Below are 25,351 nucleotides of genomic sequence, written 5' to 3' on the forward strand. Positions count from 1 at the left end.
GCTGACAATAGCCTTTACAGAACGGGGTTACCAATTGTGGGATTATGACTGCGATGGCTCTTGTTCGTCTGGGCTTTGGTACCAAGCTGGCAGCGGCGGTTGAAGGTCACTCACGAGATACTGCTCACTACTTGCTCTCTCGTTGGCGGGAGGAACTATGCTCCGAGCTTACCACCAACGATTCCGGACTACTGCCAAGTCGAAAAGCTACCCTTGCGCAATCACTCCCTGCTTCATTCCCCGACCTCAACCTTATCTATCTCTACCTCCAACCCATCGTTTCGGGGCCGATCAACGGCTTTGAGCTTGAGCGACAAGAGCCTCAACTCAACAAGCTTGCTCCTCTCGCTGGCGTCTTTTCACATGGGGCCATTCAATAGGCATTCTTGAACGCTTTGCCAAACGAATCCTCACCGGATTTGTTGTTTCGATACTCATTCGTTCAGCTGTATCCATCGACAAGGGTCATCTGGTTTGCGCGACCTCAAGTCCTTGGCCGCATTGTGCGTGAGCGCTCACATGCTAATACTGGCCACACGCGTGAGCTGCGTGTCCTTATTTGCATCGATTCTGGCACTATCCGAGACGCATTGCGTGATCTATCTGGCCACCGGCGGAGTTCCAATACAGCAGTAGAGCAGTGGATGGAAGGAGAGCTTGGGAAACTTCGTGTTTGGCTGTCAAAGTCTATGCTAGAGGTGATTGATCCCTCGTATGTTCTCGACTTTGTCTGCAAGCCCTCCAAGCATATTCGTTCTCTGGCTGACAAGTGTCGTGGAACAGTTCCTCATTCTTTTCATGTCGCTTACAACATGTGTCCAGCTGATAAACGCTACACTGCTATATCGATAACATATGAAGGGCATGAGGAGATTTATATAATGAGTGACTCAGGGCGAGCTCTAGATATACTCCTAACTCATCTCCTACTTTCTTTTGTCATGTCGTTTGACCTTCGCTCACCTGCGTATTCTGGTGTACATGATGCAATCGCTAAACCCGGAAGTCAGTATAATGCTGCAATAGATAGTGCAGAGGAGGAGCGGATGGAAAGGGAGCAAAAGGAGATTGAAGATGATTTGGACGGCGAACAAGAGGCCTATGGATTCCCCAGGCTACAGGATCTGAGTCTCGAGCAGGAGGAAGATGAGTCGGAAGATGACGAGGCTGATGAAGATGAAGATGCAACAGACCAAGATGAAGCGCAAATGAGCAGCTTACCCCAAAGCCATACAACAAGTCAGATTGATCTTGGGAGCATGAAGAAAGTGATTGCTGAGGCATCGAAGGGGGTTATTGAGGCTACTGATGCAAGCTATCGAAGGCAGTGAATTCATACTTTTAAGCTCAAAATGCTGATCATATACCAGGTTGATTACTCAATCGAGAAATTTATGCATGACAAAGGTTTCATTCCAGAAGGCAAACAATTTTTTTCACCCACACCAGTGGCTGACTCGGCAACGTTCCTTGTTGCCTGGATTATGAGCGAGTAAGTTGTCTTCTAAACTCTAACAGATTTATCTAAGAGCTGTAGATGTGATGATATTAACCTCGATGGAACAGCAAAACCTTCCGGGCAAGTCCATGGCTCCTACAGTCATGCCCAAAAGATGCGAGCTGCTGCCACATATGGCTTTGGTCGCATCGCTGATCTTGGTTCACGTCCATGGGAACGAGTTGATTCCTATGAAGTCTCAGGAGCAAGAACCTGGCGCTGGATGGGCAATCCTTCGGTTTCTGAAACAGTTTCACGCTACATGATTACTCTCCGAAAGAAGAAAGTACGTGCTGGAGAGGTTGCTACAAGTGCTCGTGCAATCACACCCGTATGCTTACTATTGATAACTGGGTTTGACTTGTGGCTGACACTACATTAGGAAATGCTTTACAAGCTCTATCACTTTAATAACCAGCCTGAAGTCTCACAAATCAAACCGATCACTCGGAAGTCTCGGAAATCAGCAAATCTTGATAACTGGTGTGGCGGGGCACTCGAGCCATGCTACATGCAGTCTATGTACTTGCATTTCTGTGTCTACTTCGGTTTGATGAAGCTCTCAAAATTCAGCATCAAGATATCAGACGTCTTGATGAACATAGCTTTGAGCTTACCCTTCCTTTCAGGAAAACGAGCCAATATGGAGGCAAGTTTGCTGTATTAATCTCCAAACCTCTTTTCAATAGTATTCCAGACATCAAGCCATTTGTACTCCATGAACGCTCAGAGGACGAAGCTCACATCTGTCCTGTCCGAGCCCTTGCACGTTGGATGTCAATAATTGAACATGACGATGGGTATCTTTTCCCGAACATCACTAAACGAGACCAAGTTGGTGATTTCAGATTTCCAATGGTATGTGTATTCCAACAGTTGAAAACTCTATCTTATGCTATACGGAGAAATCGGAAAGATTTCTTGAACTGTTTCGAAACAACCTGCTTGATATCGGTTGTGACCCAGTTCCATATGGAACTCACTCCTTCCGCCGTGGTGGTTGCCAATTTTTTTCAACACACAAGCGATGGAGCATTCGGAAGATTTGTGAATGGGGTGGTTGGAGTATGGATTTCTCCAACTTGACCATCGTTAAGTACTTGATCAGTTGGAACGACGATCCAACTCAAAGGCGGGAGGATTTCCTCAATCCTAATCAACAGGTCACAAAGTTCTGTCCTGCATGTGGTCGAAACTGCCCTTGTGGAATGTAGATTTTGTTGTCTTGTCTATTTAATGTATTCCTTCAAGTTCCAATTCCAATACCTTCTGATTTCAAGAGAAAATGAATGTGGATTATTGTAAGTATAACACAAATTAAGCTAGTCAATTTCGATTCCATCCCGCTTTTTCAGACGTTTGTACTCTTCTGCAATATGAGACTCGCGAGTCATCACAACACGGTCACCTTTCTGTGATGATACGTAGGAGAATACCTCGGAAAACCTGCTACCATACTCTGCCCGTGCTTGTTCCACCAACTGACGATTCCTTACTCCACGCTCCTCCCGCAGCTTCTTCAAGATGGCCGTGTAGTTCATTCGTGTGCCATTTCGGGTGAAGTCGGCCCAGAAGTCTTCCATAGTACCACGCCGATATCGTTCGACTAGAAACTGAAGTAGAATTAGCATAGAAGTAGAGATCAAGAGTCAACTCATACCTTCCACTCTGTCCACGCTGATTTATGAGCAGACCATTGACCAGTACCTTTGAATAGCCCCCGCCAATGGATAATCGCAATGTGCCGACCACGAATTTGTACCAACGATTTATCCTTCCAAAAAGGTGAGCTATCATCCCACATCTCATTCAGTAACCCGAAATCTTTGGCGAATGAGTTGGCAGGAACGCTAACGCTCATGATCTCATGGCCAGTAACGGGAAATATGGTCCCGTCCCCAAGAACCAGCGAGCGGTCCGCAGGGTATTTCATATTCGAGCTATCCAACAGGTCAGAAGCAGGGCAGTAGCATCGTACAAATTACCTTTCAGCAACGAGCATTATTGGAGGATGTACCGTGGTTGAAAGCATGTTCTGAGTTGATTCAATCCGAGACCCGACGTGGAACACAATCTGTAACATACCATTTCGATATCGTAGGTGAAGCCAGTTGAGTCAATATCCATAGGTGCTGGCGCTGGTGGAGCTGAGACAGGTTGGGGTTGTTGGGACCAATCTAAGTCATTGAATCCCCCCATGAATGTGTTGTTCGTGGCCGTAACTTGCTCATATGGTTGCGGGTTGCAGTCCCATGGTGCCGCCCTTGACGAGAGGAGAGGATAGCTAGCCGACTTTCGAGCACCTCGAGTCGTGCCGAAACGTCAGCTACCTGTCATGCATAAGTTTATCTAGTTGACACATATCCTTCGAAGACTTGACTCACCTCAGTTATAACAACGGGAACAACAGGAACGGTTGCAGGACCCTCCTGTGGAATGAATGGTTGTGCCGGAGGTGGATTCTGCTGCTGAAATGGTGGAGCTCGGTATGGTAGCCTTGCACACGTTCGTTTGGCCTGTGTGATGCATTCATTGAAGCACTTGAGCAAAACAAAGGTGACGCACCCATTCCCGCATGTCCTTCTTGTCATTCTCTGTGCGATTGTCCTTAGAACGCTCTGTAACACGTTCGGTATCGATGATGTTGGCACGACGAGTGTCGGACAGCTTGGTTTTGGTCTTCTTGGTATCTTCACGTGGTCCCTTGTGTGCACGCAGAGCGGAAGCCTCTCTTTCCTTTGCGACTGAATAGAGTACACATAAGAATGAGAATGAGGGGCAGAGAAAAAGAAAAGTCGCACCAGTTGGCAGGATCAGCACAGTATTGGATGCTGAATTCTTGGAGGCGCTTCTCGAGAATAGGCTTGTTTCCGGTGAACGGGAGGTTGTATACGCGAAGGAGCTCTTGAAGCTCGTTCTTGGACTTGCCGGCCCTGGAAATTTGCCAACGATGAGGTATAATGAGAAGGAGTCAAGATATAGACACTCACAGACTGTGTTTTTCGCTGCCATTACCCTCCCTGGCCGGAAACAGAAATGCATTGCATTTTGCAGCAGCAGCAATCTCCTCCTCCGAAATTGAGGCTGGCATCGAAGTGGCTTGGGTGGCTTGGATGGATACGACGATGACCCGGGCCAGGGGCCAGAAGCAGGCAGCGAGGGCAACGGCAGAGAGCGTGAGTGGCGAAGAACGAGCGGCGGCTAAGACAGTGGTGGTGGTGGTAGAGAGGTGACTAGCGGTAGTGGTGACAGCGTCAAGGCCAGCAACGGCGATCGACGAAACGGCGGCAACACTGGAATAACATAACTTGCGTTAACGCGTATACGCAAGCCAAGTGAGAGGGAACGTCAAAAAACGAAGAAGCGGTGCAGCTGATGCCATCATCAAAAAACGGTCAGAATTGACGGCATACGCTTGAGCGTGACAGGACCGTCTTTCCGCCGAGAGAAGTGAATCTTCGAATGAACAAATAGACCGTCGTCACATCAAGGTGACGTTTGATGGGGAGGTAGCCAAGCGGCGGCAAACAAGCCAAGAAAGACGACCGATCCGACGATCGATCAGATCGAGATCGCGATCGTGCGCGTCGGCGACGACGGTGAGGAGGCAGCGACAGCGGAGGCAAAACGACGAGGCCGCGCGACGAGGCCGAAACAACCACGCGCGGCGAGGGAAGGAAGGAAGGGGAGGGAGAGAACGGAAACAAGAACGCGGGAGGCAAACAACGGACAACGGGGGTATGTATGAGAGAGAGAATGAGGAATGAAAAGAGCAACCGGCCGTAGGCCAGAAAAAAAATCGAATCGGGCGGGAAGGAGGAACGGAAAAGAAGGAGGAACGCACCGAAAGCCCCGAAAGCAAAAGACCACCACTAGTGGCCGCACTATAGCTAGTGGCCTGATACACTGGCAGTGGCGGCATGGTCTGTTGATTGATTCGTTTGTTGATTCGTTTGAGAGAAGTGGAGATTGCTGGGTGTGGGGATTGCTGGGTGTGGGTAACAGTGGATGGGAGGCGAGAAACGGTGGGGGGAGGGGAGGCGAGGAGGAACTTAGAGAAACGCGTGTTTAGTCGGACGGACGCGGACACGACGCGACACGGTGTCGATCGGACACGGACAGCGGGACAGCGAGACGTGTAGTGAAACAAGATAACTGGATCATTAACGTATGCTGTCAGTAAGGCATGTTTGCTCGGCTGCATACAAAATGTCTTTTGACGTTCGTTCCGACTCAGACTGTCTTTCAGTGTGAATTATGTGAGTGAAAAGACATTTCTCGCCAGCCAAAATTCGCCGAGCGAACGAGACACATGGAAAAAAAGACCTTTTTGATATATGGGGACCAACAGCCGCCCAGTCCAGTCCGGTGCCGATCCCAGCAGCAGGTGCCGTCGCTTGTGCCCTCGCGTGTCTTGTTGTGCTGGGTAATGGTTGGCCTGGCCTGGCGTTTTTTTGTGACTTGAACGTCGCGTCGCGTTTGTTTATTATCGTCAACAACCCAAAAATGCAACAACCCAAAAATGGATTGCTTATTTAAGCCCGTGACTTGACCTCTCTTTCCGACCTTGCGAACGTCCTCTCCAGCCTTGCTGCCCTCAGCAGAGCAATGCTTGGTGGAGAGGACATTTTATCGAACCCCACTCCACTCCCGTCACAGACAGCCGCCTTCCAGTCGCCTTACAACCCTTGCCTCTGACCAACTCTAGCCTGGCTCGGCTCTGGTGGAGAGGACATTTTATCGAACCCCACTCCACTCCCGTCACAGACAGCCGCCTTCCAGTCGCCTTACAACCCTTGCCTCTGACCAACTCTAGCCTGGCTCGGCTCTCATGACTCACGGGCGGGGGCGGGCATTACAGCTGCGCTCTATCCGAGTCGTTGTGGCGTTGTGGATACTCTATGGCTAAAGGTATGTCTCTTTTTCCCTTTGGTCCCCCGCCAGTTGTTCATGCTCAGACAGCACTTGCCCATCGATATTCTTGCTCGACAGCCATCATCAATGACCCTCATCCACGCATGACCCACTGCACTTCCATCATTGGTACAGCGCAAACACCTCGCCTCGGAAATCTGTGCTGGGCACTGAGCTGCGCCATAATAGGCCGTGACGACTGGGTGGACAGCTTCACATTCGGCCATGGCGCGTGGTCGTTTTTGCCTTTCGCTACTTCTCTGTGCTCTGTGGTGAGCCCTCTCCCTCTTTCCTTTTGTTCCTCCCATCTCCCTTCTATGCATGCCGCAAGGAGATTCGCCCTTGGATCCTGCGTGGCATGTTTTCTCTCTCTTTGTTGTTCTTTTTTGTTGTGCTTAGCTGATTTTTTTCCGTGTTCTTCCAGGTCTGTCCGGGACCAACTGGCTACTGTCTTTGGGAGGCCCTAATCATGCCGCAAATGTATGTACCTCCTCTTTTGCTACTTCCAACTTGCAGGGTTGACATGAATCCATTTTGGCTGCAGCGTCGACGCTAATCATGTGATCGCCGCCATTCGATTGTCGCTACCCCTCACCCTACCCCTTGACCACTACGACCATGGGCATCAAGCAAATGTGGACGGTAAGTATCAATACTCTGCCTATATGCTATTAGAATCAATGTTTGCTTTGCAGGAACTTGCCTGCGTCGAACGAAAGGTCTCGATGATTGCCTATTCGGTCAACGCTGGATTTCTGGCAAATACAAATGGGATGCGGGCTCTTGTAGTGGGTGTTGATGCCAGGTAACGGGTGTTTGAACTATGTGAATCGCATTGCTGACTTTTCTAGTGCGTGGATGCATTGTGCTGCTGCGAACGCAAAGGCAGGCCGAGGCAACGCTAGGCAGGAGCTCTGGGCTCGTGTTGAGCAGTTTGCAACTGCTGCTGTAGTGTTGGTCTTTGTGTTCGATGGACCCCAGCGCCCGGGCTACAAGCATGGCCATCGAATCTGTCGCAACGGTCACTGGCTTTCGCGGGACTTCCAGGAGATCATCGAAGCCTTTGGCTTCAAGTGGTTTATTGTAAGTGCTTTAATACTTCAAAAACACATTCTCAATCCCTCACTTAGGCTGCGGGAGAGGCAGAAGCAACATTGTCAAATATGTCGGCCTGTGGTATTCCGGTTCCCATTGATGCAGTACAATCCGACGACTCAGACTGCTTCGCCTTTGGTGCCTCCAGCGTCCTACGCATGTACGTTGTTCTGTATTGAGTTCTGTTCCTGAAGAGTGATCTCATACTGTTTACAGTCGCTCAGACGATAAGAAGACCTTCAACGTTTCACAATATTCAGCAGTGGATATCAGTAGCACCCTCGGTCTATCTCGAATCGACTTCATCTTTATAGCATTGCTTGTAGGTGGTGATTATGACGTGAGCTATCTATTCAATTTGTTGTTTGTCTCGCTGACAATAGCCTTTACAGAACGGGGTTACCAATTGTGGGATTATGACTGCGATGGCTCTTGTTCGTCTGGGCTTTGGTACCAAGCTGGCAGCGGCGGTTGAAGGTCACTCACGAGATACTGCTCACTACTTGCTCTCTCGTTGGCGGGAGGAACTATGCTCCGAGCTTACCACCAACGATTCCGGACTACTGCCAAGTCGAAAAGCTACCCTTGCGCAATCACTCCCTGCTTCATTCCCCGACCTCAACCTTATCTATCTCTACCTCCAACCCATCGTTTCGGGGCCGATCAACGGCTTTGAGCTTGAGCGACAAGAGCCTCAACTCAACAAGCTTGCTCCTCTCGCTGAGCGTCTTTTCACATGGGGCCATTCAATAGGCATTCTTGAACGCTTTGCCAAACGAATCCTCACCGGATTTGTTGTTTCGATACTCATTCGTTCAGCTGTATCCATCGACAAGGGTCATCTGGTTGCGCGACCTCAAGTCCTTGGCCGCATTGTGCGTGAGCGCTCACATGCTAATACTGGCCACACGCGTGAGCTGCGTGTCCTTATTTGCATCGATTCTGGCACTATCCGAGACGCATTGCGTGATCTATCTGGCCACCGGCGGAGTTCCAATACAGCAGTAGAGCAGTGGATGGAAGGAGAGCTTGGGAAACTTCGTGTTTGGCTGTCAAAGTCTATGCTAGAGGTGATTGATCCCTCGTATGTTCTCGACTTTGTCTGCAAGCCCTCCAAGCATATTCGTTCTCTGGCTGACAAGTGTACGTGGAACAGTTCCTCATTCTTTTCATGTCGCTTACAACATGTGTCCAGCTGATAAACGCTACACTGCTATATCGATAACATATGAAGGGCATGAGGAGATTTATATAATGAGTGACTCCGAGGGCGAGCTCTAGATATACTCCTAACTCATCTCCTACTTTCTTTTGTCATGTCGTTTGACCTTCGCTCACCTGCGTATTCTGGTGTACATGATGCAATCGCTAAACCCGGAAGTCAGTATAATGCTGCAATAGATAGTGCAGAGGAGGAGCGGATGGAAAGGGAGCAAAAGGAGATTGAAGATGATTTGGACGGCGAACAAGAGGCCTATGGATTCCCCAGGCTACAGGATCTGAGTCTCGAGCAGGAGGAAGATGAGTCGGAAGATGACGAGGCTGATGAAGATGAAGATGCAACAGACCAAGATGAAGCGCAAATGAGCAGCTTACCCCAAAGCCATACAACAAGTCAGATTGATCTTGGGAGCATGAAGAAAGTGATTGCTGAGGCATCGAAGGGGGTTATTGAGGCTACTGATGCAAGCTATCGAAGGCAGTGAATTCATACTTTTAAGCTCAAAATGCTGATCATATACCAGGTTGATTACTCAATGCGAGAAATTTATGCATGACAAAGGTTTCATTCCAGAAGGCAAACAATTTTTTTCACCCACACCAGTGGCTGACTCGGCAACGTTCCTTGTTGCCTGGATTATGAGCGAGTAAGTTGTCTTCTAAACTCTAACAGATTTATCTAAGAGCTGTAGATGTGATGATATTAACCTCGATGGAACAGCAAAACCTTCCGGGCAAGTCCATGGCTCCTACAGTCATGCCCAAAAGATGCGAGCTGCTGCCACATATGGCTTTGGTCGCATCGCTGATCTTGGTTCACGTCCATGGGAACGAGTTGATTCCTATGAAGTCTCAGGAGCAAGAACCTGGCGCTGGATGGGCAATCCTTCGGTTTCTGAAACAGTTTCACGCTACATGATTACTCTCCGAAAGAAGAAAATACGTGCTGGAGAGGTTGCTACAAGTGCTCGTGCAATCACACCCGTATGCTTACTATTGATAACTGGGTTTGACTTGTGGCTGACACTACATTAGGAAATGCTTTACAAGCTCTATCACTTTAATAACCAGCCTGAAGTCTCACAAATCAAACCGATCACTCGGAAGTCTCGGAAATCAGCAAATCTTGATAACTGGTGTGGCGGGCGCACTCGAGCCATGCTACATGCAGTCTATGTACTTGCATTTCTGTGTCTACTTCGGTTTGATGAAGCTCTCAAAATTCAGCATCAAGATATCAGACGTCTTGATGAACATAGCTTTGAGCTTACCCTTCCTTTCAGGAAAACGAGCCAATATGGAGGCAAGTTTGCTGTATTAATCTCCAAACCTCTTTTCAATAGTATTCCAGACATCAAGCCATTTTGTACTCCATGAACGCTCAGAGGACGAAGCTCACATCTGTCCTGTCCGAGCCCTTGCACGTTGGATGTCAATAATTGAACATGACGATGGGTATCTTTTCCCGAACATCACTAAACGAGACCAAGTTGGTGATTTCAGATTTCCAATGGTATGTGTATTCCAACAGTTGAAAACTCTATCTTATGCTATACGGAGAAATCGGAAAGATTTCTTGAACTGTTTCGAAACAACCTGCTTGATATCGGTTGTGACCCAGTTCCATATGGAACTCACTCCTTCCGCCGTGGTGGTTGCCAATTTTTTTCAACACACAAGCGATGGAGCATTCGGAAGATTTGTGAATGGGGTGGTTGGAGTATGGATTTCTCCAACTTGACCATCGTTAAGTACTTGATCAGTTGGAACGACGATCCAACTCAAAGGCGGGAGGATTTCCTCAATCCTAATCAACAGGTCACAAAGTTCTGTCCTGCATGTGGTCGAAACTGCCCTTGTGGAATGTAGATTTTGTTGTCTTGTCTATTTAATGTATTCCTTCAAGTTCCAATTCCAATACCTTCTGATTTCAAGAGAAAATGAATGTGGATTATTGTAAGTATAACACAAATTAAGCTAGTCAATTTCGATTCCATCCCGCTTTTTCAGACGTTTGTACTCTTCTGCAATATGAGACTCATGAGTCATCACAACACGGTCACCTTTCTGTGATGATACGTAGGAGAATACCTCGGAAAACCTGCTACCATACTCTGCCCGTGCTTGTTCCACCAACTGACGATTCCTTACTCCACGCTCCTCCCGCAGCTTCTTCAAGATGGCCGTGTAGTTCATTCGTGTGCCATTTCGGGTGAAGTCGGCCCAGAAGTCTTCCATAGTACCACGCCGATATCGTTCGACTAGAAACTGAAGTAGAATTAGCATAGAAGTAGAGATCAAGAGTCAACTCATACCTTCCACTCTGTCCACGCTGATTTATGAGCAGACCATTGACCAGTACCTTTGAATAGCCCCCGCCAATGGATAATCGCAATGTGCCGACCACGAATTTGTACCAACGATTTATCCTTCCAAAAAGGTGAGCTATCATCCCACATCTCATTCAGTAACCCGAAATCTTTGGCGAATGAGTTGGCAGGAACGCTAACGCTCATGATCTCATCAGGCCAGTAACGGGAAATATGGTCCCGTCCCCAAGAACCAGCGAGCGGTCCGCAGGGTATTTCATATTCGAGCTATCCAACAGGTCAGAAGCAGGGCAGTAGCATCGTACAAATTACCTTTCAGCAACGAGCATTATTGGAGGATGTACCGTGGTTGAAAGCATGTTCTGAGTTGATTCAATCCGAGACCCGACGTGGAACACAATCTGTAACATACCATTTCGATATCGTAGGTGAAGCCAGTTGAGTCAATATCCATAGGTGCTGGCGCTGGTGGAGCTGAGACAGGTTGGGGTTGTTGGGACCAATCTAAGTCATTGAATCCCCCCATGAATGTGTTGTTCGTGGCCGTAACTTGCTCATATGGTTGCGGGTTGCAGTCCCATGGTGCCGCCCTTGACGAGGAGAGGATAGCTAGCCGACTTTCGAGCACCTCGAGTCGTGCCGAAACGTCAGCTACCTGTCATGCATAAGTTTATCTAGTTGACACATATCCTTCGAAGACTTGACTCACCTCAGTTATAACAACGGGAACAACAGGAACGGTTGCAGGACCCTCCTGTGGAATGAATGGTTGTGCCGGAGGTGGATTCTGCTGCTGAAATGGTGGAGCTCGGTATGGTAGCCTTGCACACGTTCGTTTGGCCTGTGTGATGCATTCATTGAAGCACTTGAGCAAAACAAAGGTGACGCACCCATTCCCGCATGTCCTTCTTGTCATTCTCTGTGCGATTGTCCTTAGAACGCTCTGTAACACGTTCGGTATCGATGATGTTGGCACGACGAGTGTCGGACAGCTTGGTTTTGGTCTTCTTGGTATCTTCACGTGGTCCCTTGTGTGCACGCAGAGCGGAAGCTCTCTTTCCTTTGCGACTGAATAGAGTACACATAAGAATGAGAATGAGGGGCAGAGAAAAAGAAAAGTCGCACCAGTTGGCAGGATCAGCACAGTATTGGATGCTGAATTCTTGGAGGCGCTTCTCGAGAATAGGCTTGTTTCCGGTGAACGGGAGGTTGTATACGCGAAGGAGCTCTTGAAGCTCGTTCTTGGACTTGCCGGCCCTGGAAATTTGCCAACGATGAGGTATAATGAGAAGGAGTCAAGATATAGACACTCACAGACTGTGTTTTTCGCTGCCATTACCCTCCCTGGCCGGAAACAGAAATGCATTGCATTTTGCAGCAGCAGCAATCTCCTCCTCCGAAATTGAGGCTGGCATCGAAGTGGCTTGGGTGGCTTGGATGGATACGACGATGACCCGGGCCAGGGGCCAGAAGCAGGCAGCGAGGGCAACGGCAGAGAGCGTGAGTGGCGAAGAACGAGCGGCGGCTAAGACAGTGGTGGTGGTGGTAGAGAGGTGACTAGCGGTAGTGGTGACAGCGTCAAGGCCAGCAACGGCGATCGACGAAACGGCGGCAACACTGGAATAACATAACTTTGCGTTAACGCGTATACGCAAGCCAAGTGAGAGGGAACGTCAAAAAACGAAGAAGCGGTGCAGCTGATGCCATCATCAAAAAACGGTCAGAATTGACGGCATACGCTTGAGCGTGACAGGACCGTCTTTCCGCCGAGAGAAGTTGCAGACACTGGCGCCGTGACACAAGAGATCACGCGGTGTGACTACCCATCATTTGACGACCAACTTGAAGACCGTTTTCGCTGGACTCGCCCTAGGACTTACAAGTGACTTCTCATAATACTTGTCTCATCTTAACACTATGTAACGAAACCGCCAGAAAACCAGAGCCACCTCTTCATTCTCTTGACGCGATTTGAACCCGCATCAAGTGTTGATTCCGAAACCATTTCTTTTGTCCTCCTCTCTCAATGACTCTCATGACGTTTGGTTTGGTCATTTCGGCGACTGCATCCGAGTCTCTCCCAACGGAATGTGCATTAAACCGGTGGGCTTCCTTTCTTCATCACTTTTGACCCTTCATTCTAAGTTGCTTAGATTCAGAAGAACCGTCAAGGCGCTTCTCCTATCACCCAGTTGCTGCTCATCGGATATAATGTTCGTGTATTCATACTTACTGTTCGCAATGATCAATATCACAACTGGCAGATCTGGACCATCTGGTGACATTGTTGTCCTCGAAAGCGGCGCTCAGTATTTTAGCTCGGCACAATGTGAGCTGAATATGTAAACACAGAAAATCGCCTCTCTTTTGTTCTTCCATGACATGCTGCTCTACGGATTCGTCATTCCTTTAATCCACTTTCTTGCACGGGCCCATTCCGTGACCGCAATTGGCGTATGTTCCAATTTGACCTATCGCACTGTAGCCAACAAGGTTTCAGGTCCTGCTTCCATTATACGTCTACCCAGGCACCAACTGTGCAGCTTGGAGCGCTGTCAACAGCGCGTATGTTTGTTCCACAGCCTGGTTCCCCCTCTGAGCTCCTTCCTTCAGCATCTCTAGTCATATCTCAACACAATGGTACATTATCATCAATCCCAACTCCGGCCCCGGGAATACCGACACACTTTACCAAGGATGTGTGGCCTCTCTTGCTTCCTCCAACAACCGGATAACCATGGGGTACATTAACACGCGCGGAAGTAATGTCGAAGACGACATCAATAAATATGCAAATTGGCCAGTGAACGCGCGTCCGAAAGGGATTTACTTCGACTTCATCAGCCCTACTTCAGATAACCTCAATATGTACACGAAATATGTGTCATTCGCAAGGGGGAAAGGCTTCTCGTTCGTTCGTGTTTCATTCGTCGTCTCATTCTTCCCTAAACTCAGAGTGTAGATTGGTTTGGACTCTGGGCAGAATGTCCCTGACGGCTACCTTGCCCTCGGAAATCTCATCAACACATATCAGGCGTCGTACTCTTCATTCCAGGCTTCGTCGCTCACCGGTTCGCTCTCCAAACAGTCGATAACTCTGGAGAATGCACCAGCCTCAGACTCCTACAGCACTATTATCAAGCAGCTGGATAGTATGGGCGTCGCTGCTGTGTATATCACAAACGAGGGCGATTCCAGTCAAGCAATTCCCGCTCGTTTCAGCGCATTTGTTGACGAAGTTGCGAATCCTGGCGTATGGGTGGTTAAATTCTTCTGTGGTTCTGTTGACATTGCTTTCTAGACTTCTTTCGGTGGCAACCCCCCTCCTGTAAATCCCGCAGCTCCAACGACGTCAGGCAACAACAACAACAGCAATCCGCCTCCAAATTCATCGAATCCCGTTCCCACACAACCACCCTCCCATATTAGCCTTAGCTCACCCTCGACTACGCCGAAGGGCACTGAAAATTCTGGTCCCTCCCAACTTGAAGATGTGAGTAGCCATCGTTCCACGAACCCCCCACTGAAATACGAAAATTCAACCAGGCTGCATCCAGGTCTTCGACGGCGAATGCGCCCGGCAAGACGTTCAAATCCGATTCGCCCGGCTCATCGCCAGATGAGAACTCCAATCAAGATGGAGGTAATACGGGCTCTGGTTTGACAGCAACCCACCACAGTCCACCGGTGGCTGCTATTGTTGGAGGAATTCTCGGTGCCGCTGTGGTGATCCTTTGTCTATTCCTTGTTGCACTTTATCTGCGCCGGCGAAAAGGACGGTTTGAGGGTAAGGCTGCGCTCTTATTGTCTACCCGACCACTGATATTTGCCAGAATCTGGGTCTCCTCGCAATATTGCTCCCTTTACTACGGAACCGCGCCGTCAGATGTCAATAATTACAGACACCGTCACGGATGGTGTGTTTACCAACCGAGGCTCAGTTACACCAGACACCAGCCCGGAGGAATCGTCAGCAGGAGCGCCTATGCCGCCTTCGCGTCGTTATCAAACCCAACAGTGGACTGCGGACATCAAGCAACCCATTCCCGAGGATGCCGCCTCAGCCAGCTATCTCCCTAGCTCATCTGCTCAACTACCATCAAGACCCGAATCTAGCGACCCCTTCGCTGATCTTGAAGCAGCCACGGTACAAACCCCAACACGAACCTCTTTCATTTCCGCATTTTCCGCCTACACCGCATTGAGTGGTTCGACTATCCCGGCCTATCCCGGTGCCAACACGAATAGTGCGACCACGCGTGATTCAATGCCGCCACCCGCCTATGCTTAATACCATGGTTTTAATTCAACCAGGACTGTTTGGTTTCGCACTTGACATGATCGTTATAGGGCTATACATCGGTATGCGGTACTGTGCTTTAGAAAGTCTGGTAATGAATTCAGAGAAATTTGCGCTTCTATGGGCAGTGAGAGATGGCTCATGAGTCATCATACGCAGGTGGTGGCAACGACTCGCGCTGAGCAACATAAACAGGAACCGTGATCCCAGTCCCAGCGATCGAAATCGCAGACAATGATGAGTTCCGCTCTCTGATTAGAGCGGAATCAGTAGTTAGCTCAGTAGGTTGGCGGGTCGAGGTATCTGCATCCCCCGAGAATGGGGTTTTGACATCCAAGGCTCTGTGTTGGGTGGCCCATTGGCGGGAGGGCGGTATCACATCACCGACAGATGACTGTTCCTGGCCGATGGTCATCTCTTCGGAGATGGTTATTGGCGGCAAGTTTGAACGGCCAACTTGGGTGAACGGCAGAACAGCAGATTCGGGTGAGGCTGCAGGGGAGAGTAAGCAATCGTGACGACGGAGTCAGATAGAGAATGTACTGGTGTTAAGACGCCTCTTGCGTCTGCGAATACGCATGACAAGAAGAATGAGACCCAGTAGCACAACCATAGTACCAAGTATTCCGCCCACAATGGCGCTGGTCGATGAGCCATGGCGGCGCGATGTCCCAGAGTTCGAGTTTGCACCACTGCCTGACGAGGAGTCCGGATGACTGCCACTGGTAACAGTTGAAGCAGAGGAGAACGCAGTACCAAAATTCTTGTCAAAATGTCAATTGTGAGATCAAGTTTGACTACGAGATATACCTACGCCAGCAGTAGAGTGTGTTCCGCTATCCTTGGAGTTGATACCGCTTATAGATGGCGATACGGGGTTGGAAGAAACTGGCTGAGGGACTGTGCTGGGCGAGGTCGGTGGCAAGCTACTGTTCGGATCAGAACCAGGCAAAGATCCACTCGGCGAAGAGCCTGAGCCTCCAGAAGATTCGGATGTTGACTGACAGAAAGACATTAGTATGTAAAAGACAACAAAAGAAATGTATTACCCCCGTATTAGCCACCTCGCTAACAAACTGGTTCAACTGAGAGGGAAGCGCCTGGTTGGTATCATCCTCATTGGTGATATAAACAGCAGCAACACCCATACTGCTGAGCTGGTCGATGACCGTGCTGTACGACCCCGAAGACGGCGCATTCTCGAGGTTCACGGATTGTTTGGAAAGTGCACCAGTGAGGGAAGAGGGTGTGAAGGAAGTATAAGACGATTCGTATGTATTCACGAGGTCTCCCAGTGCAATGTAGGAGTCGGATACTGTTTGCCCTGGGTCTAGGCCGATCTGAAGCGAATAAAAAACGTCAGGAAAGCATCAATACAGACCTCGACGACGTACGAAAGAGAAGCCTTTGCTCCTCGCATATGACACGAGACTCGTATATGTGTTGAGATTGCCTGAGGTGGGGCTGATGGGATCGAAGTAAATTCCTGTCGGACGTGCATTGGAGGGCCAACTCGCATAGGTGTCGATATCTCTTTGAACATTTCCTCGGGTGTCGACGTATCCCAAAGTTACTCGATTCTTTGCTGGAGAAAGAGCAGCTACACAATTCTGATAGAGCGTATCCGGTTTGCCAGGTCCCGAGTCCGGGTTAATAATAATGTACCACTGGGTTGATGAGTGTGTTGAAATCCTTAGAGACAATCGAAAATTAATTAGGCCAAGTCAAACAGTAAGCTTACGCGCTGTTAACAGAGTTCCATGCAGCGCAGTTGTTGCCTGGATAGACGTAGAGCGGAAGGAGGACCTATTTTCGAGTGAATACGAAATTGCAGCATATCGAGGGTAGCTCACGCCAAGTGAGAGGGTTCGCGTAGCCCATGAAAGGCAAGTTAAAAGAACGAGGAGGCCATGGAGAGTCATGGCATGAGGGATAAGAAGGGAAAGGCTTTATGGTAGTTTCCGGGATCATATCAGTTCGAAGTTGACACCAACGATCTTAAGATATGTTTAACACCCGGGGAGAGGCCGCAGAATGCATGCTCAACGGGAACGGGCAGTGTGAACATCTGAGTGGCTTAGTGATTGCCCTCGAAAGTCAGGCAGTACTGTAGAAATATCGCATCAGGGGCCCTTTCCGCGAGAGAGAGTCTGCTCGACGCACATTTATTTCGTCATTTTCCCACTCCAAGGTCCGCCATCTGCCAACCCCCCGTAAGCCTGGTGCACACACATTATCACTGAATTGAGTTTGCCAGAGCTGGAGGCTTCGAATGGTGATCAAGTCCAAAGAGATTACAGTAGCTTGCCACAGTACGGAAGCAAAAGGAGACCAAACCCAGTGCTGTACAAACGGCCGTCCAAATCGGGCGAATGGCCCCAAAACGGCCCCTTTTTTGATTTTGCCTGAAGGGACATTTGATTTGTGACTGAAGGTGCCTATATTCGTACCTGAAGGCACTTAAATTTGCACCTGAGGTCTCAATATTCATGCCTATAGGCATCATTCATTCTTGCCTGAAGGCATCTTGCAATTTATACCTGAAGGGACTTATAATTGTGCCTGAAGGATAAAAAAACTTGACTATAGGCATTTTCATTGTATAAGTACCTCTGGGGACTTGATGGTGATGTGTTCCAAAAAAGGCAATTTAAATAACATGTCATTTCAACTCATTTAAGCCACTCTCTGCTCATAACACAATGTATCTCATGAAGGGATAATTCATTAAGTTGTATCAAACTGGTTAAAAATGTCCTCAATTAATTACAGCTTGATTTTCTTAGATCATCATATACATCAGTGATGCCAAAGTACAAACCATTTATACCGATCCTGTAGCATCTTGCTCTTGTTGCTTTTAATGCTGTTTCTCTGTTATTTGGTGACTTGCCTATAGTGCTTTGCTTCAGGATTTTGAACTGTAGCCTTTTTTTTATATTACAAGTAACTTGAATTCATCTCAGTTTCTTCAAGTAATGATAGGCCTGAGGGCATTTTTATTTGCTACTGAAGGGAAAGAACAAAACTCACTGCAGGAACAAGAATGAACTGTCCTACAGTGACCAGAACTTACACTGAAGGGGCAAAACATAATGTACTGTAGGTTCAATGCACTTGCACCTGAGGGAACAGAAATTGTGCCTCCAGGCATGAAATTGAATGCCTGAGGGAGCATAAAATATTGCCCTCGGGCACGATATTTCGTCCCTGAGGGCGCATTGGATTTTGCCCGAAGGCAACTTTTTTGTCACTGGGCCGTTTTGGGGCCGGCCCATCAATGGGCCGTGACTCGTACAGCACCAGTGGCTATCTGAGCAAAAGAGGATCGGTCACACTCCGCGTCACAACTGGCGATGTGCGGGTCCCTTTCAAAGACTCCATTAGTACTACTAGTAGTCACTCGCGGCGCTTTTGACTCCTCCAATAAACATACGTACCCGTTTTCTATACCCCGCCGCAAGTCAGCAATGAGAAATATCAGTAATCCAGCGATTCTAGCCCTCAAGTATCGTAAATACCAGTACAACTTTCGCGGAATCCAACTGAACAGTATAGCCGTGCCTCGATCACGAGTAAGCTCAACTGACTTACATATAGTGCTACGACTTGTTATGTAACTTGCTGCCTGTTCGTAAACGCCTACGTCTTTGTCTTTGGCCAATCTTTGGCCACTTGAAGGCAAGCATCTAATTTGACTCGGGATTATATCTCAGTCTTTTTCTAGCTCTTTGAGGTCCAGGGCCCGAGGTGAGCTATCTTATTTGGGTTGTTCACCTCATCTTCTGGACGGCCGCAGGAATGTCTTATGTCACTTTCATTGAGCTCTTCGCGACTCTTGTGGTAAAAGTGGACGTGTAGCACTAAGCAAATATGGGACACCATCATCCACTGCTGTCTAGAGCTTCCGCCATGATACCGCATCCATGTGTCCTCTCTTGGTTACCGTCAACTGAGTCGCCCGACATGGCGACACCACACCCTGACATTGACAAGACTTTCGCCTCCAACGAGTCCCGGTGTGGACATCAACATGCTTGGGTCATGCACTAGTCGGATCGGCACACATGGGACGGCCTCCGCCCAGAGAAAGTCAGGCAAATTCCTTTGCCCTTGATTTTCCTTTCACCGTTGTGCTCGGTCGGTACCTCTTCATATGCTTGAGCTCGGTGGTTGCTCGAGCGCTCATTATCGAACACCGTTTGAACTGAAGGAAGCCCTTCGTCGCGATCGAGAAGGTCTTTTACTTATGTAAGTATGATCGACGTAACCGACATCTTGGGTGGCATCGCCACAGCTCTGGCTGTTTATGAGCGTGGATCGTCAACAGCTGGGCTTTCTGTTCCCCTTGACGCTCTCCGACACTGGACACGCTCTTTTTCTATCTTTCTGTTTTTCCCGGCTCTGCCGGCCGTGTTGCTGGCAGCCGTTATCTTCACAAACTCTACCTTTAAGAGATGCAGGTCAATTCATTGTGCGTGGCTATCTTCAGGTGGGTACTCGATGTTTGCACAGCAGACTTCGGTTGATTTGTCTTTTGCTCTAGTTTCCTCTTCTTCTTTGCTCCACTGGTCACACGCGCCTTAATAATCACCGCTCCGAGCTCTGGACTTGTGAAGGGCAACAACACCATCTCATACACCCTCCAAGCTTCGGATGCCGTTGGGCTCTTGACATTCTTTCTTGCACGCAACTCAACAAGCGCGATAATTGCAAAGGACGTTTTGACTCGACCGATCTCCAGTGCGGTTCCCATTCCAGTCATCGTGCCTGCGGGAATCTCCGGGTCAGTATATTATCAAGGCGAAGGATGGCTCTCACTGAAATCATGTCATAGCGATGGATGGAGGATATTGGCGGTCAATTCAGACAAGTAGGTGTCGCTCCCTGCCATGGGTTGTGCGTCTGAAATCATCCAGCACCATTATCGGCCAATCGTCTCCCCTCCAAGTAAGAAACACTCCCGACTCGGAGAGAAAACGGGTTGACGGCGCTGTAATTGGGGGAGTCGTCGCTGGGGTCTTGGTTTTAGCCATTTTGATGCTCGTCCTTTTCATCTTCTGGCGACGTCGTCATCAGCGACAACTTGGTCCCACCTTCGATCTGGAGACTGCGTTCGCTGAGGCCAGGATGGAGCGAGATCGCTCGCGTTCTTTTTCTGGCTCTGTCAACGAGGTGGAGATGGGCAGGAAGTGGACGGAAGCAGACAAAGTGGAATGGGAGCGCGAGCTGGAGGATCAGTTTGCAAGAGCGCGTGCTGGGACACCCAGCGCCATGTTACGGGGCCTTGCTCCACTGAGACCACAACGCGCTGTCGTGCGCAACTAATTGCTATGCCCTTGACCTCAGACTCGGACAATTACGAAGAAATGGACTCTTATGGAAATGTTTCAAGATGCGTTTAATTCACTGCTTTAGTGTTGCGCGTCTGTTCTAGGGGAGAACTCGCCCAGAAAAAGGTTAGTTGTCTCTGTATATATGAACTGGTCGAATCCACGGACCCTAGGATTAGATCAGTGCTTTCTTCACAGTTTTGGCAAGGATGACTACAATGAACAACGTCAGCATGCTTCATATCTATAGTTGCTTGCGCCGTCGTATACCTTACCCTCCATCTAACTCTTACCATGACTTGGATACCCTTAGACTTGATATCCCATCCCGCTCTCTTTTTCTCGCGAAATCTCTTTCATGTCGCTTTGCCGAGTTGAAACGCGTTCTCGGCAGACAACCTTAAAAAGCCGCGCGTCAAAATGAGCCAACACACCAACTTTCCTTCGCAATATGAGCGTGTCCTTGTCAGCTCGCCGGTCTGCTTTGCAAACCCTATCAAGGTCAAAGCCATTGCGCACTGTCCTGCCAAGAAGGACCTTCGTCACTATCATCGAGCAGGGGAAGGAGGGCTGGCGGTTAAGGTACCACAAAACTCTCTTCGTTGGCTGTCTAATATTTTTTATTCAGCCTTGGTCGAAATCCCGTTCGTCTTACGCCAGGACTAAATCTCAATATCCCCGTATACCATTCGCTCCTCAAAATTGACCTTCGAGAATCTTCAATAAACATTCCCAACGTCGGTGTGGACCTAATCTTGGCCAAAGCAGAATTCTTATTCTTCGTAGCTTCCTGGTTACACAGCAGACAACGTGCCAATCATTGTCTCCGGTTCTCTGTTCTACCGCATCGTCGATGGGTACAAAGCGTGTTTCGCTGTCAGCGACGTAGAGACGAACATTAAGAATACGGGGACGTCTGCTGTCCGCTCTGTCCTAGGAACGTTCACATACGACCAGGTTCGTGCTCTTGACCAACCCAGTTTGTGCTAGTTCTCACTGCATATAGGTGATCAGCGACAGGAATGAACTAAATAGTCGGTTGAACACAGTTATTGGCAACTCCATAACGGCAAGTTCTGTCTTCTCCTCTGGTTTTATGTAGGTTCATCCGGCATAAAATCAGAACTGGGGTGTCGAATGTACTCGATTTGAAGTTCAGTCCTTCCAGCCAGCTAATCGTGAAGTTGAGGTATGCCAAAACATATTTGTCTTGTGTTCTTTGGAAGCCGATAGTCTTCCAGCGCCAACTCGAACTGCAAATGGAAGCGGAAAGGAACCGGAGAAAGCAGATGCTTGACACCCAGGCGCAGATCAACATTGCTGAAGGCCACAAGCAGCGTGTCATTCTAGAGAGTGAAGGCCATGTACGTTTATCAATCTATTGGTTAACACTCTTGAACTTGCCATCTCTTCAGCTTTCTGCAAAGTCCAACGAGGCAGATGCCGCATTCAAAACTGTTGTTCGAGAAGCAGAGGCCCGTAAAGAGCAGGCACTAATGGAAGCTTCCGCCTTGGCACAGCAGATATCGGCTGTTGCAGATGCTATCAGCGAACCAGGCGCAAACCCGGGGCCAGCAGAGCGCAAGCAGGCACTCAATGCATTGGTAGAGTTGAGGCGACTCGACCAATTAGGTGCGATTGCTCGTGGTACAGGAAACTCGACGTATTTCTTTGGCGATCGTGCTGCTCTTGCTGCCGGAGAGTCGTTCAATATCGACTATGCTGAACAGGTCAAAGCAGGATTGACAAACTCGAAAACGAAGAAAGGCGAAGTTGGAGCTTACGTGGCCTAAAATTTTCATGGCCGACGTACATCGTGTATCTACTACTTACCCCCACTCACTGTAGCAACCAAATAACCAATACGTTCTGTACAATCAACTTCTGAACTAATCACTTGGTCGCCTATGCGAAACCTAGTAGCACCAGCGCGCCGGAAACCACGATTGCCTAAAAGCGAAAAAGGTTGGTTGTGGGGGAAAATAATATCGCTCGATGACCTACAGCCTGAACGTAAAACACCAACTGGGGCATGGTGGATATCGAGCTATTGCAGCATTAGCAAATCGTTGGTAGCATCGATATCACTCACGCAGATAGTATACCACCCATAAGAACCGGTGAAAGCAGCTTCCCAAATCCAGAAACTATCTCTATCGCTGCTAACGTCTGACCTTGAATTAACGGGTCAACAGCCACAGTCCCAACGCCTAAAGAACTCATTGCAGCCGACGCAACCACACTACGAAGGATTGGGGCTCGTGGGGCGCTACATCCAATGACAACAACAGCTAAATTGTTGTTGCAAATTAGGTTACTGAGTTCGCACGTGCAAGGAACTTGCCTGCGAATTGAGCTTTGCGGCTGTTTACTGAGGCCAAAGCAATGAATCCTGCAGCGTCAATGCACCAGGCCAAAAAGATGAGGTGGATGTCAACACGCTTGCGCCCATCATTCCGTGCTACTTCAGTATTGTCTTGAGTATATTTCGCTCGGAGCATTGCGATGACACGAGGAATGACCATGGTCAACATTATAGTGCCGACTAGGTTGAGGGTTGTGAGAGCATACCCGACCTAGGGATCTCATAGGTTTGAATGAAAAGTTGGTCGCGAGGAATTACCTACCTCCTGAGGCGAATATCGCTCAACGGCAGTGAGATACACAATCAAAGCTGTCGAGCCATAGCCTCCACCAATGTCGACCAAGAGCGCATGGATGGCACAAACCATAAGTTGCCATTGTCTTGAACCAGTCTGGGGGTTGCGAGAGGGAAGAAGACGCCCAAGAGGCTTGCTCAGTAGCTGGACAATGTCACGATTGTTGGCATCGGGTTCCAAAGCACGGCGTTCGTCGCGTTTGCGTTTAGGGTAGGATTCAGGCAACGTGATGACGATGTAGAGAAGCATGGCCATCCAGACGACGCTTGAGACAACATAGACTGGAAGGTCATACTCCAGGTTGGTTGTGATGGTGCCGCCGATTGTGAACGAGAGTGCGGAGCCTGAATGCACGTTGAGGCGAATTCAACCACAAAGGACGTTCATACCAAGAGTTGACCAGCCCCAGAGAGTACTCAATGCGGATGTTCTAATGATTTGTCAATGAGTGCCAGCCATGAAGAGTCAATTGTACCTTTCATCAACCTCGACAAGATCTACAAGGTAGATGTTTGTCGCGAACACAACGATAAGGGGCTGAGAGAGCGAATTAAAGAGCATCCATAGTATCATTAGGGCTGCCCTCGTATGAAGGCTCGAACAGAGGTTTGAGGCGATCATGAGACCGTTTGCGGCCAGTCCCGCCGCAACCACACACAAAATGGCAGGTTTGCGCCCAAACCACGATGAGATCCAGCTCAGCAGCGTATATGCGACCATGGCTGTAATACTCATTATCAGGTCAAAACATTTTGCCCATTCCCCTCGAATTCTCGCTCACACCCAATTCCGTCGCTGACGGCCATGACTGTAAGCACGTTGGCGTATCGCTGCTTGACTTCGGGGATAGCGCAGAGAGTGTCTGGAATGCGACCAGTGGGTGGAACTTGGCCGGGTCCGTGTGCAGAGTACCATAGTTGACAAAGCAGTTGTTCGATGATGTGGAACGTGGTCGTTGAGGGGAGCCTGATGGCAAGGCGGCATATCATAGCAATGGGGACGACAAGGTATGTAGGAGAGAGTCTCGGCTTCAACCGTTGCTGACCGGAAACCAGAGGCTCGCTCTCCGAGTTGTCGTTCATGGCATGAAGCAAGAGATCACACCGAATGATGATTGACAAGTACAAGAATGAACAAAAAAAATTACTACAAGACTGAACTTCCGTGATCATACTCGCACATCTTGGAAGACCTCTTGGAATATCTCAAAATTTCCGGGCCCATTGCTTGGCCGACTATAGACGGCGAAGGCAACCTTCTTGAACCAGCCATGGAACTCTGGCTCAAGCAAGATGTCGCGCATTTCGCGCGAGACCCTCTGGGGAGGACATCCATATGCACCACACCCCATAGCGCCTGCGAATGATAACAATTTTTTTAACTGAGGTAAGCTTAGGTGTTAATCAAGAAACGCACCAAGCACAAGGTATCGCTGCCCGTTATGAGCAGCCAGCCGATATACGAGTCGGATTTTCTCCTGCATATATCGCAAAACTGCGGGTAGTGCGAATTCCGTCTCGTCCTCCGAAAGTCGTGGACCACGTGGTGCAGCAACGGTGATGACAGACACAATTCTCCGCTCTTCCTTGGGTAACTCGACGCAGTTATGGTCGAGGTCATCTCGGAAGATAACAACGCCAGGAGAGTAGATCCCAGCGACACATCCATCACCAAGATTTGGCCATGGATAGTACTTTTTCTTCAAGGTGACATAGAGTGTGGAGCTGTAGCAAAGTGCCTCTTCTTGAGTCGTGGTCATAACCTCGAGCCACGGGCCTGCAGGGAGTATGTCGCTTGCGAGGTTCAGAACAGCAACTTTGGCAGTGGGGTCGTCGTTCAACAGTCGCCGTGCGAGAGTGAAAGCATCGATGTTGACAACATCGACAGTAGTAGGAGTATGTTGGTCGATGTCAGGAGCAGGTCCCAATGGAGGAAGTTGCACCCTGTGGAATATGCCATCGAGCGAGGCGCCCAAGTCTGCGTGCTGGGAGACAATCTCA

General features: G+C 49.0%; 9 protein-coding genes across 9 annotated transcripts; 5 read left to right on the forward strand and 4 right to left on the reverse strand.

Moving 5' to 3' along the window:
• Positions 1 to 941: 941 nt before the first annotated feature.
• MIND_00599100 (uncharacterized protein) lies at positions 942 to 2,165 on the forward strand (the record flags this gene model as incomplete). Its single annotated transcript, XM_037362748.1, has 4 exons — positions 942 to 1,292; positions 1,347 to 1,492; positions 1,538 to 1,829; positions 1,881 to 2,165. The coding sequence occupies 4 exons, from the start codon at positions 942 to 944 to the stop codon at positions 2,163 to 2,165; spliced, it is 1,074 nt and encodes a 357-aa protein (XP_037220669.1).
• Positions 2,166 to 2,820: 655 nt separating this feature from the next.
• Positions 2,821 to 4,589, reverse strand: MIND_00599200 (uncharacterized protein; the record flags this gene model as incomplete). Its single annotated transcript, XM_037362749.1, has 9 exons — positions 2,821 to 3,111; positions 3,159 to 3,438; positions 3,484 to 3,533; positions 3,584 to 3,645; positions 3,792 to 3,828; positions 3,883 to 4,014; positions 4,064 to 4,242; positions 4,319 to 4,431; positions 4,489 to 4,589. The coding sequence occupies 9 exons, from the start codon at positions 4,587 to 4,589 to the stop codon at positions 2,821 to 2,823; spliced, it is 1,245 nt and encodes a 414-aa protein (XP_037220670.1).
• Positions 4,590 to 8,823: 4,234 nt separating this feature from the next.
• MIND_00599300 (uncharacterized protein) lies at positions 8,824 to 10,105 on the forward strand (the record flags this gene model as incomplete). Its single annotated transcript, XM_037362750.1, has 4 exons — positions 8,824 to 9,209; positions 9,253 to 9,375; positions 9,421 to 9,712; positions 9,764 to 10,105. The coding sequence occupies 4 exons, from the start codon at positions 8,824 to 8,826 to the stop codon at positions 10,103 to 10,105; spliced, it is 1,143 nt and encodes a 380-aa protein (XP_037220671.1).
• Positions 10,106 to 10,705: 600 nt separating this feature from the next.
• Positions 10,706 to 12,473, reverse strand: MIND_00599400 (uncharacterized protein; the record flags this gene model as incomplete). The annotated part of the gene is made up of 6 exons (XM_037362751.1): positions 10,706 to 10,996; positions 11,044 to 11,325; positions 11,471 to 11,713; positions 11,768 to 11,899; positions 11,949 to 12,315; positions 12,373 to 12,473. 6 exons carry the CDS (start codon positions 12,471 to 12,473, stop codon positions 10,706 to 10,708), a joined length of 1,416 nt encoding a protein of 471 aa, XP_037220672.1.
• A 967-nt stretch (positions 12,474 to 13,440) lies between these two features.
• On the forward strand, positions 13,441 to 15,349 carry MIND_00599500 (uncharacterized protein; the record flags this gene model as incomplete). The annotated part of the gene is made up of 7 exons (XM_037362752.1): positions 13,441 to 13,512; positions 13,559 to 13,623; positions 13,672 to 13,972; positions 14,021 to 14,311; positions 14,360 to 14,551; positions 14,605 to 14,845; positions 14,892 to 15,349. 7 exons carry the CDS (start codon positions 13,441 to 13,443, stop codon positions 15,347 to 15,349), a joined length of 1,620 nt encoding a protein of 539 aa, XP_037220673.1.
• A 148-nt stretch (positions 15,350 to 15,497) lies between these two features.
• On the reverse strand, positions 15,498 to 17,280 carry MIND_00599600 (uncharacterized protein; the record flags this gene model as incomplete). The annotated part of the gene is made up of 7 exons (XM_037362753.1): positions 15,498 to 15,850; positions 15,902 to 16,121; positions 16,173 to 16,358; positions 16,408 to 16,698; positions 16,753 to 17,050; positions 17,100 to 17,164; positions 17,212 to 17,280. 7 exons carry the CDS (start codon positions 17,278 to 17,280, stop codon positions 15,498 to 15,500), a joined length of 1,482 nt encoding a protein of 493 aa, XP_037220674.1.
• Positions 17,281 to 19,815: 2,535 nt separating this feature from the next.
• On the forward strand, positions 19,816 to 20,686 carry MIND_00599700 (uncharacterized protein; the record flags this gene model as incomplete). Its single annotated transcript, XM_037362754.1, has 4 exons — positions 19,816 to 19,850; positions 19,905 to 20,144; positions 20,196 to 20,231; positions 20,278 to 20,686. The coding sequence occupies 4 exons, from the start codon at positions 19,816 to 19,818 to the stop codon at positions 20,684 to 20,686; spliced, it is 720 nt and encodes a 239-aa protein (XP_037220675.1).
• A 456-nt stretch (positions 20,687 to 21,142) lies between these two features.
• On the forward strand, positions 21,143 to 22,484 carry MIND_00599800 (PHB domain-containing protein; the record flags this gene model as incomplete). The annotated part of the gene is made up of 7 exons (XM_037362755.1): positions 21,143 to 21,273; positions 21,320 to 21,428; positions 21,478 to 21,648; positions 21,698 to 21,769; positions 21,815 to 21,880; positions 21,933 to 22,055; positions 22,107 to 22,484. 7 exons carry the CDS (start codon positions 21,143 to 21,145, stop codon positions 22,482 to 22,484), a joined length of 1,050 nt encoding a protein of 349 aa, XP_037220676.1.
• A 112-nt stretch (positions 22,485 to 22,596) lies between these two features.
• Positions 22,597 to 24,523, reverse strand: MIND_00599900 (MFS general substrate transporter; the record flags this gene model as incomplete). Its single annotated transcript, XM_037362756.1, has 8 exons — positions 22,597 to 22,641; positions 22,696 to 22,738; positions 22,784 to 22,982; positions 23,036 to 23,267; positions 23,319 to 23,695; positions 23,741 to 23,781; positions 23,827 to 24,073; positions 24,133 to 24,523. 8 exons carry the CDS (start codon positions 24,521 to 24,523, stop codon positions 22,597 to 22,599), a joined length of 1,575 nt encoding a protein of 524 aa, XP_037220677.1.
• Between the last annotated feature and the right edge of the window lie 828 nt (positions 24,524 to 25,351).

This window comes from Mycena indigotica (assembly GCF_014461135.1).
Source record: "Mycena indigotica strain 171206Taipei chromosome Unknown Mind.scaff0005, whole genome shotgun sequence".
In the NCBI taxonomy this organism is placed as follows: Eukaryota; Fungi; Basidiomycota; class Agaricomycetes; order Agaricales; family Mycenaceae; genus Mycena; species Mycena indigotica.